The sequence below is a fragment of the Nyctereutes procyonoides genome, unplaced genomic scaffold (assembly GCF_905146905.1).
Source record: "Nyctereutes procyonoides isolate TBG_1078 unplaced genomic scaffold, NYPRO_anot_genome, whole genome shotgun sequence".
NCBI classification, from domain to species: Eukaryota; Metazoa; Chordata; class Mammalia; order Carnivora; family Canidae; genus Nyctereutes; species Nyctereutes procyonoides.
In genome coordinates this window covers 20,609,595-20,630,035 of record NW_026575040.1, presented here as the reverse complement: position 1 = coordinate 20,630,035, position 20,441 = coordinate 20,609,595, and the positions used below count along the sequence as shown (strand labels likewise).

Sequence of the window (20,441 nt, the reverse complement as noted above, 5' to 3'; positions counted from 1 at the left end):
CATGCTGGTGAGTGGGGTTGACTCTGCCCTGTGTGGCCAAGGGACCTGGATTTGACTGCTTCAGGGGTGCTGGTATGCAGAGTTGGCCCTTGCGTGGTTACAAGGCCCAAGGAGGGTCAGGTCTCTGGTTGGATAACTGTTTGTCTGAGTTTTGGCTGCAACTGTCACAGGGACCCTATTGGACAGGCATATCCCCAGTCCTCAGCAGCATTGCTTGCAGGAGCCCCACTGCTTGTCACCATGTATGGTGGGACAGGAGATCAATTGGAAGGGGCCCCACTACTGGCTGAGATCTCCAGCCTTGTGTGGCAGTGTGGGAAGCTACTTGAGAGGAGGGCCAGGGCAGGGGATTGGTTGGGAGAGTCTGCAGGGAAATGCCAAAGTGGGGCAATTGGTGTTAGTATAGTAAATATACTATACTATAGGGAAGTAAAAAGAACATGGTTTCTACCAGGCTTCTTTTCCCAGAGAATGTTCCAACAGATCCCTGCCCTTCTATCACATGCTGTAAAATTAGTCAATGGATCTCCTTCACAGGTAACCCAGATGCATTTCAAACTGCTGCCTCCATGCTGGGATGCAAAATGAGTGAGATTGAGTGCATGTCCTTAAGAGTGGAGTTTCCATTTTCTGTTGCACTCTGGCTCTCCTGGTTATAAGCCCTGTTGGTTTCCAAAGACAGATGCTGTGGGCAATCATCTTCCTGGTGCAGGTTCTCTTAGCTATGGAGCCCAATGTGGGTCTCAGACCCCTTATTACCCAGGAAAGGCCTCTGCACTGGTGGGTCATTGCACTGGAGGGTATTGGTCCTGACGAGACCACCTCTCCACCTATCTTAACTGTCTGCATGTGGCTTTATCTTTATATCTTTTGTTGTATAAGATCTGTTCTGTTAGTCTTCACTTCATTCTCTGAGATAATTCTGTATATAATTGTATATTTTGGTGTGTCTATGAGAGGACAAAAGCTCAGGATCTTCCTTCTCTGCCATCTTGGTATCCTCTCTAAACAATATGTTTATAGGGTGATTCAGTAGGTTAAGTGTCTGCCTTCAGCTCAGGTCATGAGCCCATGGTCCTGGGATCAAGCCCTGCATCAAGAAGCTCCTGCTTCTCCCTCTCCCTCTGCTTGCTTCTCCCCCTGCTTATGCTCTCTCTTTCTGTCAAATAAATAAATACAATATTTGGGGGAAAAAAGAAGCTATAGGACAACTAATAGAATTTAAAAAGTAAATATAGGGGCTCCTGGGTGGCTCAGTTGGTTAGGTGCCTGACTTTTGATTTTGTCTCAGAACATGATCTCAGGGTCATGAGATGGAGCCCTGGGTTGGGCTCCAAGCTAGGGGTGGAGCCTGCTTAATATTCTCTCTTTGCCCCTCCCTTTCTCACATGCTTTCTCTCTCTCTTTCTCACAAAAAAATGAATATGATAAGTCTGTATAAAAATTAAATTTCTGGGATCCCTGGGTGGCGCAGCGGTTTGGCGCCTGCCTTTGGCCCAGGGCGCGATCCGGGAGACCCGGGATCAAGTCCCACATCGGGTTCCCGGTGCATGGAGCCTGCTTCTCCCTCTGCCTGTGTCTCTGCCTCTCTCTCTCTCTCTCTCTCTCTCTCTCTCTCTCTGTGACTATCATAAATAAATAAAAATTTAAAAAAACATTTAAAAAAATAAAATAAAATAAAATTTAAATTTCTATGTAGTAGACACAACCAATTACAAAATTATACATAAACATTAGCATTTAAATAGAATTAAACTATGAGAAACAAATGGTGATGAAAGATGTGCAAGCCCTCTACTCAGGCAACTATAAAATGTTACTAAGAGAAATTTACGATGAATTAAAATAGACAGTGTTCCTAAAAAGATGCATTATTGAAAAGATAGTAATTCTCCTCCCATTGACCTATAGATTTAATGCAATCTCAAAAATTCCAGCAGATATTTTTGTTCAAATTGACAAATTCACTCAAAAAAAATTTAAATAGAAATCCAAAGGGCTAAGAATAGCAAAGGTAATCTTGAATCTTGAAGTGGAGAAAAAAAAAAAAAAACCCTGGAGAGCTGCATTATTAGTTATCAGGACTCGTTTAAAAGATACAGCTATTAAAAGAATGTGTTGTTAGTGCATGACAAACAGACCAATAGGACAAAGTAGTCTGGAGACAAATACATATATACCATTGCTTGATTTGTACCAAAGATGCCAATTGGAGGCAGTGGGGGAAAGGATGCTCTTCTGAATAAATGGTGCTATACAGTTGTACCTCCACATGGAAAAAAGAACTTTGAAACTTAGACCATTCTCAAAACCCAATTGCAGATGGATTGTAGATCGTAACAAGCCAGAGGTAAGCACCCAGGATCATTTACAGGAGATGATCAGTATGGATGGAAGCCCAGCAATAAAGTACTAAAAAGTGAGAGAATGGCATGATAGGGAGCAGCACACAAGATCTATATTTTATAGGATTTTGAATTGCTGTGGGGATTGGGTACTAAGCATATTTAAAATAGCATGGGAGGAGCCAAAAAAAAGATGGACACTGAAAGTAAATAATCAGGGATGTATTTGATGAAGTAAAGCTAAAGGTCTCTGAGGAAGCAGAACTGCCCAAAAGGGAATGAAAAGAGATTTCTGGTCCTGAATTCCCTCATATAAGAAAAGAGCAACATTCACTGCTATTATATGCAAATTTATAGTATGTAACATTATTAATTTTTTAGGTGGTTTGAGCCTTTTGTCATGCAGTGGCTGGATGAAAATGAAGATGTATCAATGGAGTTCCTTCATGGAGCACTGGGAAGAGACAAAAAAGATGGAGTGAGTTTAAATTACTTTAAGACTGCTTATTGTCAAGATTCGGTCATGCTACTCACTTTTAAGATAATGGGAATTGTTAGGCTCATTATTATTAATTAAGTTTTATTTTAATCCTCTAATGACCAAAATAAATGTAAAACACAACTTTACAGGACTGATAGGAACTCGAGGGAATTGTTTAAATCAGCAACAAAAAAATCAGTCACCTTCTTGCTCCAAGATTCCTTCACCTCTTGAACTGATCAGAGTCTAAAAGTTCGGTAGACTTCTGCAAAACTCCCTTGTCCTGAAATCTTTCCAGGATTTCGAGATTGGGAGCAGACCCCATCCAGATCCCTCTAGAACAACTTAAACGTGTTGAGCCACAATACCTTTCTAAACCATCCTCATATGTGTGGGAAATGGGAAATAAAAAGAACCAGACCCTGAAGTTAGCAGTGGAGACACCAATTAATAGCAGCCTGCCCCATGATATTAGTTCTAATACATTTTCCAGAAAAGGATATGAATGATTTTGAGATGGGTAAGCATTTTATTCAATGGGAAAAGAAGGCACACATGAAATAAGGGTACATGTTAGAGATCGAGTTATTTATGTGAAATGACTCTACTTTCTCCACATTCCCTCTAATGTGCTTTTGGATGGTTTTGCCTTCTCTCCCCTCAGTTCCAGCAGACATCTGATCATGCCCTCTTCTCTTGTTCTGTGGTTGATGTCTTTGCTCAGCTTAACCAGAGCTTTGAGATTATTAAGAAACTAGAATGCCCTAATCCTGAAGCATTATCTCACTTAATGAGAAGATTTGCAAAGGTAAGTTAAAGGAATCAAATCCTTTCTTGTCTGGGATTGTGGCATGTTGTTATTTTCTTTCACAGAGCCCAACGAATGTTGTTTGTAGTCTTCTCTGACACCACTACCCCAATTTCATTTCAAATTCTTGTACCATTAGGTTTGGTTTCCAGGTTTGTCATCTTTCTTTCTGCCCTTCTTGTTTCTTAAAATGGATTTATCATTCTTTAAAAACCTATCTGTTATTCACATTGGTGACTCAGTCGTTTGTAACTGAAGAGACTAACTACTACGGGTGGCAAAATTATTTATTTCAGATGAAAATAAGCCTTGGCATTTCCTATTTAAATTGCAGATATTCTTAACACGCAGTATACTACAATGAAAAGTATATTAGAATTGGAGTAATGAAAACAGAGTTCTGATTTCAATCAGCCAATAACTATAGTATGAGTCTGAGCAGTTCATTTCATTTTTATGAAATGTAGTTTTCTTAGTTGACAGATTGATTTTGATCAACCAGATTACATTCTTAAGATCTCTTCCCCCTCTAAAAGTCTAAAAAGGCTTTCAAAGTACTTACTGCTTTGCCAAAAGTTTCAAGGGAAATACAAGAATTAAAAGACGTAGTCCCTGCCCTTCAAATCTTAAAATAAAAAACCTCCTATAATAATCAAGGCCGCAGCACATGAACTAGTTAGAAAAGAGCATGAAGAAGGATACAATTTGGACTCAAGCATAGTGGGATCTACAGTTAAGTTGGGCACGAGGAAAACCAATGAGGGCTGAAATAGACAAAGATTTCACAAGAAAAGCAGAGCTCCAGCCTAAAAAGCCATAGTTTAAAAAGTATTCTAAGCCTTGGGGGTAGCAGGAACAAGAGGAGAGGTAAAACAGAGCTTGACATGTGAAGAGTAAGGAGAAGCAATATTTTGGGGAAAAATAAAAAAAAACCCAACCAAAAACAAAAATGTGCAGTAGGAAAGTAAAGATAGGTCTAGATCTTGCAGAGCCCTGCTGTCTGGACTATGAAGTTTAGACTTAATCTTCTGAACAACCTAAGTAACACTGAACACGGGATTTTTAAACAGGGTAGTGGCATGACAAACGCAGTAATGTAGGGGAAGTGATTGGCATGGTCCTCTGTCTGACTGCCCTATGATTGAGTCTGGCTCAATGGTTTGGATGATGGTGGAGGTCTCCACTGTTCATCCAACAGATGCTTACTCATTACCTCACTCACACACTTTACTAGCCACTTTGAGAGATGTAGCCATGAATAGGCATTTTCTCTGACCTCATAAAAGCTTATAATGGGAGTGCCAAATCTATGACAAAGTCCAATGCTATAAATGTCATCTCAGAAGTGAAAAGATCCACAATATATATAACCTTTAACATGTTAAAAAATAAGGAAATGCCAAAACTCAGTTAAGTTGTATATTGTTTAAGGTATATTAATTTTCTAGGGCTGCCATAATTAAATATTACCAGAAAATGGTGGCTTAAAAAGTAGAAATATATTTTTTCACAGTTCTGGAGGCTAGATGTCTGAGATCAAGATATTGGCAGATTTAATTTCTCCTGAGGCTTCTCCCCTTGGCTTAAGGATGGCAGCCTTCGAACTGGGTTTTTACATGGTTCTTCCTCTGTGTATATGCTCCCCTGGTGTTTCTATGCATGCCCAAATCGGCTTTTCTTATAAAGTCAGTTTCCTCAGGGAGGCACTTCAAGGGGATCTGGGATCATTTCGGGAGGAAGCCCTGAGCTGTTACAAGCTGTTACTGTTTTGTTCAAGTCTTGATATACCAAGGTTGAGAATAGGGCTGGGAGGTGCCTGGCTGGAGTTTGGTCAAGGAGAGAGTCTTTGTCACCGTCTATCATTCTGTGACTTGAATTCTAGACTGAGAGATCCTAAAGAAGAGAGAGCATAGGATTAGTAGAGAGCTGATGGAACTACAGTTGGAAAGTTAGGTCCTCTATGAAGAACAGGCAAAGTGGCCAGACATCTTTAACAGAAAATTAGGAGCCATAATTAAAAAAAAAAATAAAAAGGCTGAAAAAAAATGAGGAGCCAATGAAGCTTTTAGGTACATAAAGTGTCGGCCTAAACCGTATTACATTAGTTTACTATCAAATTTTTTGAACTCTAGTCTTTACATGTTAATTAGGAAAACAAAAGTAACCTCCCACTTTTAAAGTTAATAGCTAAAAATCATTGATTTTGAGAATCTCCAGAGGTAACTTTCTTGGTAGCAGCTGATTTCAACTTCCCAATGTGGCTGCAAGTAAACTCTGCAGGAGAATTATTCTAAAAAATTCTCTTTTCTTGACAAGCAGCTGTGTTTTGGGTGACGGCCAAGAGAACAATGAAATGGGGTCATTAGGGATACTGTTGAAGAAAGTGTGTCACACACTATTTCTTGGAACTCTGTGGGACTCATGGAAGCAGGGTCATAGGAGAATTCAATAATCTCAGAGTTAATATATTTAGTAACATACTATTTTAATTGTGAACGATATTAGAAAGGTAACTAGAATTCACCCTCAGGGTAGTCAGGTAGCAGGTTATGTAAGGTGGAGGCAGGGAAGCACCGCACCGAGAAAGCAGGAAAGTGCCCTGGGCTGGAGGTGCTGGGCTCCAGGTCACCCGCCCCTCCTTGGCAGTATGGACCTTTCTGTAGCTGTGAAGCTGGACCCTGCCATGTTTAGACTGCCAGAGGTGTAAGCAAGTGGGCTGGAGGAAATTATATACAGGTGGGAGGATGCAATAAGGGTTATGTCAGAATCACACTCAGGAAAGCACATCCCTTGAAGTGTGGAGAAAAGAACTAGGCTCCACATGTCATTAAGGGAATGTGAGCTTTTATTGGCACACACACACAAAAAAACGTTAAATACCTAAAATATTTTTAATCCATGTAAATTCAATACTACCCAATTATTATCACAAGGAAATAATGTAAGGAAAAAACGTATTTTCTGGGGAAGCAGAAACTGGCAATTTACAATGAAAGACAAATTCTATTTTATCAGAATGCTTTTTAAACATCATAAAAATAAATATAGGACTTTGTAGTTAATATCATTAGCCATTTCACAGTAACTTCAGACTATTAGAATTTGTTTTGTTTCATCAGATGTGACCATTAGTCTTAAAAACCCTATCCTTCTTGGGATTGGGATCCTTATAACAGAATATTGAAATCATATTCTTTTCCTGGGACTTATATTGATTTATATTGATTTATCTCTCAGAGAAAAGACATAATTAATGATATCTGCAAACATTTGGGAAGAGTTAGCATTTAAAGTGGGACTTAAAGGGATGATTTGTTTTTACTAAAGCATATATAAGGCTGAATATATCAAACAAATCTTCACATTTCATAGCTGTGATGAGAGGTGAGGAGTGCACATGGGTAGTGAATATTTCTATGGCTATACTGCTGCTTTTGTTAAGTATGAGTAGTTTAAATAAAAAAAAGAGTGATATAAAGTAATGATACCTTCATTAATTATTAAAAACAAACCAACAATATTAATTGAGTCCTGGCTATGAATCTGTTGTTTTTTTTTAATTAAGTGTTCAGGGACTGGAGATACTATGGTGAATGAGATACATATATTTCTTGTTCTTTGGGAACATAATGCTAATTTTCAAAAGTATAGATGCTTAATTGAACATTGCTATGTGCTAATCACTTTACATATATTGTCTTACTTATTCTTCACTACAATCCCATAACATAAATACTGTTATTTTTCCTAATTATTCAAATGATGAAACAATCTTAGAAAGTTTCAATAACTCAAACAAAGCACTCAAATAACTCAAATGAAATGCTTTTAACCACTAAGTTATACTACCTTCCCAGTCTGGTGTCCTCACAAATCACTTGGTAAGTCGAAGAGCAGAATCTCAACATTTATTTTTACTCTTTGAGCCAAGCCTAGGCAACTGAGGGGGATTCTATCTTCTGCGTGGGTTAAAATACAGTGCTAGAAAGCTCCTAAGTGACATTTCTAATGTCACTTAACAGATACTACATTTCTTGTCCTCCATGTATTTATTAATACTAAATATTTCAATGAATAGCATGGGGCTGAAAAGATGGATTTTTGAACTGGGGTTCTTATCTTACTGATTGCAAGAGTCATACCCTAGAGGGACCTAGTATTGACAGGATATTTAATCCACATCCAATAGCGTGGCATTAGCTCAGGAGATCATACTGACTGATTGATAGCTATCGCACTCAGTAACATGAGTAGCCACACACCTCATGAGAGTAGACTGAGGATGGGAGATATTTTGGTCATCCTGCTTTATCTTTTAAATGCAGAGAATCCTTGGCTTCAAGGCCATAATCCTGTTTGAATTTTATTTAAAATGGAGCTCTTTGAATGGCAGTTCCTTTGCTGCATCCATAAATGAATCATCAGTACCTCATGACTCTCTCTTCATAAAACTCTACTTTGTTATAGAACATGATGCAAACAGCTTCTGTTAGGCTCTTGCCTCTCTCTGTGTGCTGTCCCCACTTCTGAAGCCCAAGAGTCCCACAGACATACGTTAGCTAGGTCCACACACTCCCGAAATTCTATCTTCCAGGCTTTGCTAGCTAATTCTTCCATCAACAAGTTCTCTCTGAAGAGTTAACCTCCCCCCTGCTGTGTATTAGTTAGGACTGTGGTTTTCAAACTTTAGCTTGCATCAGAATCATCTTGAAGCCTTCACCAAAATTGTTGTCAGTAGACCTGGGTTAGGACCAGAGAATTTGAACTTCCAAGAAGTTCCTAGGTGATGTACTAGGGGCTATCATGTGTACTAGGTAATGCTTATGATGCAGTTGGAGATGTGTCTTAGGCAGGTATGTCTCAAGTAACTGCTTGCTAGTATTAAAGAACTAATGTCCAATAGGGTTTTACTTTGTTGAATAAATTAAAGTGAAATTGAGTTGCCCTTAAAGTGTAAGTGCACACTTTCATTCAGATATACTTTGTACATTAGTAGAGACATGGGTGGTCTTATAGCCATTGTATCCACAAAACTTAGGAGCACAAGGCCTTAAACCATATCCTACATGGCTGAGCTCTTAACCTTACCCACAACTCATACCCACTTCCTAACCATTGGCATTTGTAGGTTAGTGGATGTGAGATCCTAAGATGTGTTAATTGTTCTCCAGCAGAAATTCAACAGACTAGGGTTTTCCTGTGAAATACCATCAACTCTTGGGCCTTGGGGCATACCTTGAGAATAATCAGAAGTGAATGTCTGGATTCCCCTCCCCAGACTTTATCTGAGGCAAGTTAAAATCTCTTAGTTACAACAAGCTCCTAAATCAGACTTTGTTTTTGTTTTTATAACAAAGTGAAACGATTCTTTGAGTTTACACTGTAAACTGAAAGTAGTGCTCATATGTACAAGTGAATCGGTACTTTTTAGGTAAGTCCCTAAGTAATTTCCAGCATTATATCTGAAGCCAAATTTGAACAGCTGCATTTGGAAGATATTTCAGTCTGATCAGCCATCTGTTTTCTAGATTTACTGGTCTTCTGCTTGATAAGATTTTGTATTTTCCAAGGCCAACTTTCTATTTAAACTGATGCATATTACCACCATACTTTGTACTTCCACAAAATATCAGTTTTCTTTCTGCATTTTATCCCTACTTTCAGGTTTTCCCTTTGATCTTAAATGTCTTTGAAACAAGTTCATAGTTAGATTTGGTGAATTCAGGTTTGTTGGTTAAGAAGCTAAAGGAGAGATGTTTAGAGTGTCTCCTCAGTTGATCTGAGCCACAAAGAAAATTCAGATGAATATGTTATGCAAAAAAGGGATACGAATTTTTTGTCCTAGCTTTTCTGTGAAAAGAGATAGTCTTTATCTACAGCTATTGTTGTTTTCTGTCTTCTAAGAAAATCCTATCTGCATTTGGCTTATGATAATTCAAGCTATGTAAGTAAAAGTAGTAGGATAAAAATTCATCAACATATCTTTAAGTAGTTGAAATGAAATTTAATAAAATGCATTTGTTTTTCCTAATTTTACATAATTAATGGAAGCAGAGGGCATCCTTTAGCTCAGAAATAGTAAATGGAGAAGGAAAAATGTAGAATTAGGATGAAGAGGACAGAACAAAGGCAAAAATTAGGAAAAATATTTTTAGAAAATAATGCACCAGTAACTAATTTAGTAAATTAAAGGTAAATGTATTGAGACAGTATGATACAACAAAAGTCTTAGGGGTGGTCTTTGATATTAATAAGTCTCCTTATCATAGAAAATTACTGAGAATATTTCTTACTAAGGTATGTATACAGTAATGCTCTGACACTACTTATAATTCTACAAGGTTTTTAGAAACACTGTAAATAGTTGAGAAATGGAAAAAAAAATAGTTGAGAAATGGGATCCCTGGGTGGCTCAGTGGTTTAGCGCCTGCCTTTGGCTCAGAGCGTGATCCTGGAAACCCAGGATTGAGTCCTGGGTCAGGCTCCCTGCATGGAGCCTGCTTCTCCCTCTGCCTGTGCTCTGCCTCTCTCTCTCTCTCTCTCTCTCTCATGAATAAATAAATAAAATCTAAAAAAAAAAAAAAAAGTTGAGAAATTCACCACCACATATATATATGTGTGTGGTGAGGATGAGAGGAGAGTAGGAATTAGAAACCGTGAAATAGGAGTCAAAGCATAAGATTAGTTGTCTGGGGGGCAGGGGGAGCATTAGAATCATTAAGTAGTAAGTATGCAAGCATAGAGGAGGTTGCTACAAAATAACATATCTTCTGAGTGTTTGGTAAAGTTAGAAATAAAAAAAAGTTGTATGATGGGGCAGATATGTTCAAAGGGAATTAATTCATCTGGAATATCTCACATGTACTCAGAAATATTACAAATTGTCATCTAAACATAATAGTTTGAGATCCTTCTTTTGGCAAGGGTACAGATTTAATCACTGCATCTGGCCCCCTTTTAGCTGAATAAAACATGAAAAGTTTTCCCGGATTAGCATTAAACTGGCTAGTGTATGTAAAACTGGATACATTTAACTGGATACATTTCACATTTTTTCCTCTAGACTATCAATAAAGTACTGCTTCAGTATGCTGCGATTGTATCAAGTGACTTCAGTTCATATTGTGATAAAGAAAATGTGGTAAGTAAAACTGTCTCTGCTTTCAAGTATTCTTCAGCTGAGATCCACTTTTTTTAATGAATAAGTAAGCAAGAGAATTGTTTTTCTTTCTGTTTTCAAGGAAAATAGGGAATAGGTATTTCAAGAAATTATTTGAATGCTTCTCTAGGTATCCTGATCTAGTTACAATATAGAATTCAGAGGAAGGTTGAGAGCATCTCAGCCAACTTGTGGTTTTCCATGACGATAAGGAACAAGACTCACATAAACAATTAACAACCCACATAATCATAAGACATTGAAGCTGAGATCTAGGAATTAAAGCTTGTTCATGTTAACACCAATAGCATAGTTTGGACACTGGTACAAAGTGAGCACAATTTATCCTTCAGTTTTCAAATAAAATAGTTAATGCAAGAAAAAGTGCTGGTTTCAACTTTAATTCATTAACTTAGCCTTTTACCTTTTGGATGATTAAGAAAATCTTTATAAAATTCAAGCCAGCATTGGAACTTAAGGCACAAAGAGAAATAAGATACACTGATTATACTCCAAATCACTTTAGTTTTAGTCTCTGGTGGAAGGTGAGATCTTTCCTATTTACCAAATGTATTATTAGGAGAAATACATTGGTAACATTAAGGAATTTTTTTAAAACGCTGAAAAAATATATTACAGAAATTAGTACTAGATTGTTAAAGAGGATAATCAGTTTTCTCCTCTTAAAAAATTAGTTCCCGCGATCAGGCAAGTCTAAAAGAGAACTCTCACTGAAACCTCATTGACCTCTTGCTAATGGCTCATTAATATAAGTCAGACTTAATGGTTCTCAAGGGTCTCAGAAGATGCTTCTTTCCCTTCAATTAATATGTTGCCTAGAAATTTTATTAAAACTCCCAGGTATCTCAGCAGTGATTTTTAACTGCTGCTGATTATACTCTAAAGGGCAAGATAGAATACTTATTTACTGAAAGCATGTATTTTCAATTAAATTTATAATACATTTGCAAAGTATTATGTTGAAAATCAAAACAGCACCAGATAAATTCAGGAAAAATTCTGACCACACTAGGATAGCCAACTTGAAAAATTTTAAAGGCAGCTATGAATTACCAAGGATAATTCTTGCATTCAGAAAAGAAAATCAGCCTTAAAATACCCCCGCAGACTTTCACTGATATGTTATACATTACATTAACTATACATTAACATTTTACAGTTTATTTTTATTTTTAAAACATTAAAAAATGTTTTAAAAATGTTTTTAAGGGCAGCCCTGGTGGCGCAGCAGTTTAGCACCGCCTGCAGCCTGGGGTGTGATCCTGGAGACCCAGGATCGAGTCCCACATCGGGCTTCCTGCATGGAGCCTGCTTCTCCCTCTGCCTGTGTCTCTGCCTCTCTCTTCGCTCTCTCTGGATGAATAAATAAATAAATCTTTAAAAAATAAAAATAAATAAAAAAATGTTTTTAAAAATATAAGTTAACATTCTACATTTTGTTTTTAAAACATTGGAGAAAAATTGTAAATCAATGCTCATTAAAATTAATAAATAAACAATATATTATTATTATATTATTCTTTGTATTTTGTTTGTGTTTTATACTTTTCCAGATAAAGAAAGAAAGCACCCTTGCAAATATTACAGCTCAGGAACTTTTCCTCAGTAGTTTTCTTTCCTAGTTCTTAATATCTTAATGAGTCGTAGACTCTCACTCAAATGCCAAGCATTGTTTCAGCTTTTCCATGAGAGAATAACAATTAACAGCTTAGTTAATGCTTTTAGCTGAGATAAACTGAAGAGATTCTTTTGTACATTTATTTAACTACTATAGATTTCTTTCAGTATCAAGAACATTAAAAGTTTTTTTCTCAGTATATCTATGGCCAATATACTTATTACATATGCAAATTGATCTATAAACCTTTAGAGAGAGACATCCTGTAAGAGATAAACATAACTTTGCTTTCCCAGGGGTCAGAATTACAGATGACAGTTAAAAATCTGTGAAAGAATGATTATTATTTTCTGTGATGTTTCACACTGAAAATGATCACAAGTTTTTTAATCCCTTTTTCCCATACTCCAAAATATAGCAAAGTAACATATATAAATCAGAATTACTTGATTTTGAATATTTAAAAAAATATTTTTCAACTCAGAAACTGACTTTGTCATGGAGAAATAGCCCTAGTCCCAACAGAACTAATTTTCATATTCATTATAGTTTCAGTTCCTAACTTTTTCCAGATTTAGATCAGATGAAATGCATTATGATATTTTTAGGGGAAAAGCCAAATTGTATGCAAATAAAAAGATGACAACTGCCACATAGGTTATTTTATCTACCAAAACTCATCAACAAATGATGCTTCTAGGGGATCCTGTGGTGGCTCAGCAGTTTAGCGCCTGCCTTCGGCCCAGGGTGTGATCCTGGAGTCCCGGGATGGAGTCCCACGTTGGCTCCCTGCATGGAGCCTGCTTCTCCCTCTGCCTGTCTCTCTCTCTCTCTCTCTCTCTCTCTCTCTCTCTCTCTGTCTCTCATGAATAAATAAATAAAATCTTAAAAAAAAATTTTCACAATCCTCCCACGTGAGTACCATTAAAAAAAAAATGATACTTCTAAATTAAGTTAATGTTCCCTTTACTGTGTGTGCTATTTGTTTTGTTTTCAATGACTATAGAAGTGCTTAAAATAAAAGCCGTTTCCAGATTAGGTTTAAGGTAGATTCATGTAATTCAGTCTTCAGTAGTGGTTTGATAAATTGATATTTCAACATTTCAAAGGCAGAGAAAACTTAATGAAAGAAGAGAGTCTTGTGTTTATTTTTATCTCTCTCTCTCTCCTTTTTTTTTTTTTTAATATGTAGCCTTACCTGGAGTCCATAGCAATCCATGCCAAGTGAGCTCATAGTTCATTTTGTTTATTAGTTCTTATTTTCCATTGGAAATAGTGATTTTAAAAGGGCTTGGAAGTTGGTGTTTATACAGTTGGTACTATAGTACTGTTACATGTGCCAAAAAAAGATAAACTTAATATCCAATAATAATAGAAGAGTCTACCTAGCTAACTTAGACCCAGGGTTACTGAGTGATACCACCTTTTACCCATGACTCTTCCTGCCTCTCATGAAGAGTCATGATCTTCCTTTGACCTTCATTTTCTCTCTGGTAAGTTGTCAAATTCAAGCTAAATCATCCCCATCTCTGATGGAAAAAAGAAAAGAAGAAGAAGAAAGAAAAGAAAAAAGAAAAGAAAAGAAAGAGCAACCAAGCGAGAGAAAGGGAGCAAGATAGGAAGGAAGGAAGCAAGAGGAGGAAGGGAGGGAGGAAGGAAAGAAGAAAAACCCCAATGACCCAGCCCCTAGTGAGGGTTCAGTTTGTTGCCTTTGGGTCAAGATGCTAAATGCCTAGAGAATCTTGACCATATGTACCTTGGAAAGGATAAGCCCTGATCAAGGGGCTCTCAGTCACAGCTGGGGATCACAGTCATTAGTGGAATATTGGGTTCAGCTACCTGAACAATATCTATGGCAGATGAATCTCAGGTATCTGTGTTAGAGAAATAAAATATTTATGTGACAGGAATCAAAGAGATGGAATCCAAGTTTAAAATTGTATTCATAAATCGAACTTAGGATGTGGTCACTTTAAGAATCAAGTAGGAAGTTTTTCAAAGGTCAGTAATGTGGTTAAAGTAATAATAAAAATCTTTCCACTGATGAGTGCTAACACCTCTCTGATGTCTTGTAAACCCTCTCTATGCCTCTCTAATTCATTATTGGCTCATCTCCCAGAAACTTGGAAGATATATCCATTTTCCTTTCTTTCACTATTTTCCTCCTCCAAATCAACTGGCTTTTTGGAATCAGAATACAACAAATATTATTCTGTAACTATTCTCAATTCTATTTTCCAATTATAAATTAATTCCTATTATTCTAAGTCCACATCTAGTCCTGTCACAGAGCTTTCCATCTCTATGCTATTGTTCTATTTCTGCCTCCTTGGAAACACTGAGTCAAAAAACATTTTTAAACATGTATTCTGTGGAAGGCTCTGTGCAGTACTCTGGGAGTAAGACAAAGCAGAAGACATAGCACATATGGTACGTTTAAGGTCAGTGGGTGAGATAGTGAAAAGCAATATAAATGTAAAGCTAAATAAATGTCAAGTGAGTACAGAATAATACAGACCAGGAAAGAGAAAGCTCAAACCTGGAATGATGGATATGATTCAGATAGGCAAAGAAGAGGCCACACAAGCCAAGTCAGCATCAAGAAAGCCCAGGTGTTTTGGAGGGAATAAGCTGCTTAAAGGGGAAAGTTACTTATAGTGCAGTAGACAGAGTAGACAGAGATGGGAAGGGAAAACTAGTTTGGAGCCAGATAATTAAATATCCTGAATACCAGTATGCAAACTTTATCTATAGCCAAAGAGAATACATTAAAGGTGTCTTCCCCCTGTCTTGTATTTTTATTTTTATTTTTTAAAAGACTTTATTTATTTATTTAAGAGAAAGTGTGTGTGCACAAGCAGGGGTGGGGATAGAGGGAGAGGGAGAAGCACACTCCCCCAGTGAGCAAGGAGCCCCATGAGGGACTTAATGCCAGGACCCTGAGATCATGACCTGAGGCAAAGGCAGATGCTCAACCAGTGAGCCACCCAAGTATCCCCTCCCCGCTTAGTATTTTTAAAATTCAGATGGTGTTTTGGTTTTTTAAATGGTGAAATAGTGGAAAAGTTAAACCATTATCTTTTTCTTAAAGTGTATCTTTAAACACAGAATTTGGCTCAATGTTAAGAATAAAAGAAATATTAGTAGTAAGTCCCAATGATTTATTGTCTGGGTTTATTATTAAATTGCATTCCCCAAAGTGGTAATATTTCCCTCTTCCATTCTTAACTCTTAGAAAGTATAATGAAAATAACAGAATTATTTTGTTTGCCAAATATAATAGGACTTCAGTGATAGTTGTATACTTACCACATTTAAGGTATACTCATTCAATAATTTAATGTATGAAGGATTCTCACACCACCTTTTTTTGTTGTTGTTTGCTTAATTTAAAGCCCTGTATATTGATGAACAATATTCAGCAATTGCGGGTCCAACTGGAAAAAATGTTTGAATCCATGGGAGGAAAAGAGGTGAGTATATTTATGCCTGCATTTGCAAAATGTCTACTTAGAGATTATTAGCAGCATATCTTTTTGCTACGGAAAGTGTCATAATTAAGTTTTTTACACGGGTTAACTAAAGAACAGAAAGTGATATTATTCTAAAATACCATTAACAACTAAGTTGATCATTAACCACAACAAAATACTGAAAGTAAATGCATCAGAAGTGTGAATGTGAGGAGGGAGATGGTCAGTAACCTTTTGTAGTGTGTATCATCATATATACACAAATATATATATATGCTAATGATCTATAAAGTTCTACAAACTACAGTTTTTTTTCACCATATTACACAGTGTCAAGTTGATATCAACATTTTTGTTCTGAAATGTGCTTTGTAGCACTAGCAGTTTTTGAGGTATCAGTGGTTTATTATTCACATCTGAAACTCTGTCAAAATGTGTTGCGTGCTGTGTCTGTAATGTGTTGTGTCTTTGTCCAACATCTTTGACTTGCAATTCCCCGAGAAGAAGAAGGAAGGAGAAAGATTCTTTTATGAGGTTTGTGTTAGTAAGCATTTTATCCTTTACCTGGCTGTTTCCTCCAAACCTAAAGACCATTGCACTTCTTATTTATTCTCATTTGCTTGTTTGAATCAGGCAGACAGTGAAATATTAGCTGTGCACCTGCCTCCTGCTCTTGCCACAGTATTTCACAAACCAACAGGAGCGTCCAGGGACCTGGGGACTGGAGTCAGTGCCAGAGGGAACATCACATGGCTGGCACCGTCCCACCCCCATCCTTCCCTAAAACAACCCCAAGGGCAGCTAGGATGTAGAAATATTTCTGTTAAAGATTTTAGTTACAGTTTTCCTTACTGTGGTAAGTGTATGAGATGTATAAAGCCAGGTCGGATTTCAAAGCAAAGATCCCTTTTATTTGTAAATTTACAAGGCTGCAAATGCTTTTTTTTTTAAATACCTGACTTCTTCACATGGGATGTTGCTGTTAACTCCAAGGAGACATTCATATGTTTCCCTTCCTACAATGTCTTTTTTGCTCTTAGAGCCTCAATCTTTTGAAAACTAAACCTATTTAGTATCCTACAAACGGGAAACACTGGGATAGGTGTTGAAGGTGCAACACTTCAAAATGAACTTTCATGAGCTGTGCTTCCACTGTAGTATCAGTTTATTTTGTCTAAAATAAGGCTCCATTCCCTATGGTGTGTTAGTGGTTTTTGCACAGTATAAGGGCATAAATCTCATTTTTGAATTCTTTTGCTGAATTAGGGGAGCACTGGCAATTGGGGATCATGTTGGAGAGTCCCTTTTTAATTTTAGTGATGTTTTATATTCAGACTTTAAGTGCACTTACTGTTTGAAGAGCCATGAAGATATCATAATTTCTTGTGGGAGATTTTGCCTCCTTTTGCTCAATTTTAAAGACCACAAATCACGTAAGGATAAAGTTATATTTTAAATGCCATATTTTCAGAAATTTATCCTAATGCTACTTCTGTTAACTTACTATTCCATGGTTAGACTCTAATGTGAGTAATATGTTGCTGAGCTGAATATCAATAAGACAAATCTGACCTGTGCTTAAAGGAACCTGTGTGTGCCAAGCCACTCAACTAACCAAAAATGTTGTGGGGCATCTTGTTACCCAATAAGAATGGATTCTTTACCTTGCATAAAATTGTCAGTTTGAAATGTGTGGAATTCACATTATAATTTAGTTACAGTTCAATAGCTAAATCATAGAACTTCTTTCCGGAGAAAGTAATGAAGAAATACTGACATGGATGCCTTCTACCCTTATGATTTTTGCAGGATCAGTTGCTAAATTCCTCCTACATAATTTAAAGGGAAAACTCAATTCAATCAATGCAATGAAAAAAAAAATCAATGCAATGAATGTCCAGTTTCTAACAATGTAATTTGTTAGGGGACAGCATGGACCCTAGCTCCTTTCTTTCCCTGCCTTTGAATCTTCTACATCCCTTCCCTCTTTATCATCTTTTGATATTCTGTTTCCTTTCTATGCACAGTTTCTTTTATCTGATTATTTTCTACTTTTGCCTCATCATGTGTTATCAGAAAAGTGTTTGGCAGGCCCAGTCAGCCCTGGCATGGGGATTGATGAAACAGCAGGAGGAAGCAAGACTGGGTGTCTTGAGGAACCCAAGCCTGGGTGTCTCAGTCAGCCTCCATAGAGAAAGAACTGTGATTAATAGAGATTTATGTTAGAGTTGCTACATTCACCTTCCTCCAGGCCCCAGAATCTCAAAATAATAGGCTGAGCCTTTCCAATCCAGTTATGTATGTATGACACTATCTACGTGAGTTCCCTAACTTGAGGCTTTTATAAAGATGAAAAAGCATTTTATTGAGAATGACAGAATTGACCCTTTGACATGAGAAGTTTATAGGGACTTAATGCAGGCATGTGCGATGGTCTTTAAAGGGAGTGCAGAAGAACCAGTTCTTCTCTCCCAATGGAACAGGCTATAAAACCTTGACTGGTATTGTTGAGAAAAGCTTCCCAGTCTAGTTCTTCAGTTTCTTATATTTTTGTCCCCTATCACCTGTGCTAGGATATGTACTTCTTGCTACAAAAATCTAATTAGCAAATGATTAATTGCTTGAGTACTTGCTCCAAATAGTTTTTGATGCCATGTATTTATCAGTTGGCTCCTAACAGCAGCATGGCTTGCCTCTCATACTGTCTGCAGAGTGCTGACCACTTGCAGGCCGGTTGCATGATGCTGTAGCTCTCTGCTGCTTGAACCCACCACTGTTGGGCCAGCTGTTCTCTCCTTATAGGATCAGCCTCTTTTATATATATATATATATATATATATATATATATATATATATATATATATATAAAGGAGGAAAAAAAGCATCTCATGTGATTTTTCATGTGCATATTGTTTTGGGATACACTAAAATAGATAAAGTAGCCAATCCACAGTATGGGTTGACTTGTGCTAGAAGTTAAATTATGTGCACCTCTCTCCCCATAACTGCATTACTGTTCCCCTTATGACAAAGTAGCAACAATGTGATTGTCAGGATGCCAGGTAATAATTTTCATCATTAGTGAATGATCATTTTATCATCCTCAAACAGCTCAAATACCTCAAAAGTGAAACAGATATACTTTGGCTTACATTATTTCAATAGTTTCTTAAATTCAGTATAACTTACTATGATTCAGTGTAAAACATTGCAAACAAATATATACACTGTATTCATTTTTTCATAAAAATGTATTACTACAGCCTATGAAGAGGACTCAGTTGCATTTCCTTGATCTGCAATCTAATTTATACAAGTACATGAAAAAGAAAATCAGATAATCCAAAATTTAATGTCATTTCAGGAAGTCATGAGATACTGGTTATGAAGCTCTGGAGAGTTTGCAGTAATTTATTTAAAAGAATTCTGACTGTGCTGTGTAAGCAGAAGAGGCATTACTCCTTCATAATATTGCATTGGTACAAACATCCTGAATAGTAGAATCCATAATTATCAATAACCCTGCTAACTTACTGACAGTACGCCAGATGCTAAAAGTTAACCATCATTAAGACATTTAGGGGAAATGGAGGCATTTGTTTGCTTAGCTAAATTCTCATATTCTGCTGGCCACAAAGCAAAATAATTAGATATAATGGTAATATTATTTTTATTGCTACATCTCAAAAAGGATTGAATCTTGACTGATTTCATTGTCGTAAACTTTCCTGAACAGGGCTGGCCAAGAATTCTGGAAAATAACCCCATCTATCCTAAATATGTGTATATTTTAATGAGAGAAAAGCATTATCTATATCCTTTTTTCATTTTTTAATGTTGAATTTGAAGAGTTAGAAACTGCATCTGACCCAAAAGTGTACGCATGTAACTGATTGAAATTCACTGTAAAACCTATTAGCTGTAAGGACTTAGTCTTCAGCTAAGCAAATCCCTACCAGAGAGAACAGAAGTTGACCCCTATCATATTTTACTTAGCACTATCCTTTTAACTTTATACTTGCTGGCAACAGGGGATTGAAGAGCACTTGTTTAAAGGAAATAATACTTTATGCTAGTAGTTCTCGAACTTCGGTATGCATCAGAACTACCTGGGTAGCTGATTAAAACACACATTGCTGAATTCCATCCCTAGACTTTTTGTCTTGAGAAGGGCCTGATGATTTGCATTCCGAACAGGTTCCAAGCTGATACTGATCAACTGCTCGAGACCACATTTTGAGGGTTACCCCTCTTTGCTTTTAGGACAGCAACCAGGTAATTAGGAAATGTCTCAGAATGCCCCCTTTGTCTTATCTGTGCAACACATTTAACCAGTCTGCTTGATATGTTTTAATCTGGAGAACACAAAGGATTCAATGTGTTTTAATGGACTTTGAGACAGCATGCAGTAGTACAGGCAAATGTACTATTGTATTAAGGAATGCAGTAATCCAGAAATATAGGTGACCAATTTCTAGTGATAAATATTTTTTTAACATTCTAGACTTTATGCTTATGTTTTATGTATAATCTTAT

General features: G+C 36.8%; 1 protein-coding gene across 2 annotated transcripts in view; it reads left to right on the top strand.

The window, feature by feature from the left end:
• Positions 1-20,441, top strand: part of UNC13C (unc-13 homolog C) — a 546,797-nt gene that overhangs the window by 419,980 nt on the left and 106,376 nt on the right. For both annotated transcript variants that reach the window (XM_055319980.1, XM_055319979.1), the window contains 4 exons: positions 2,727-2,823; positions 3,491-3,634; positions 10,698-10,775; positions 15,828-15,905. In XM_055319980.1, coding sequence (XP_055175955.1) covers positions 2,727-2,823; positions 3,491-3,634; positions 10,698-10,775; positions 15,828-15,905 — 397 coding nt within the window. The remainder of the gene's footprint in view (positions 1-2,726; positions 2,824-3,490; positions 3,635-10,697; positions 10,776-15,827; positions 15,906-20,441) is intronic.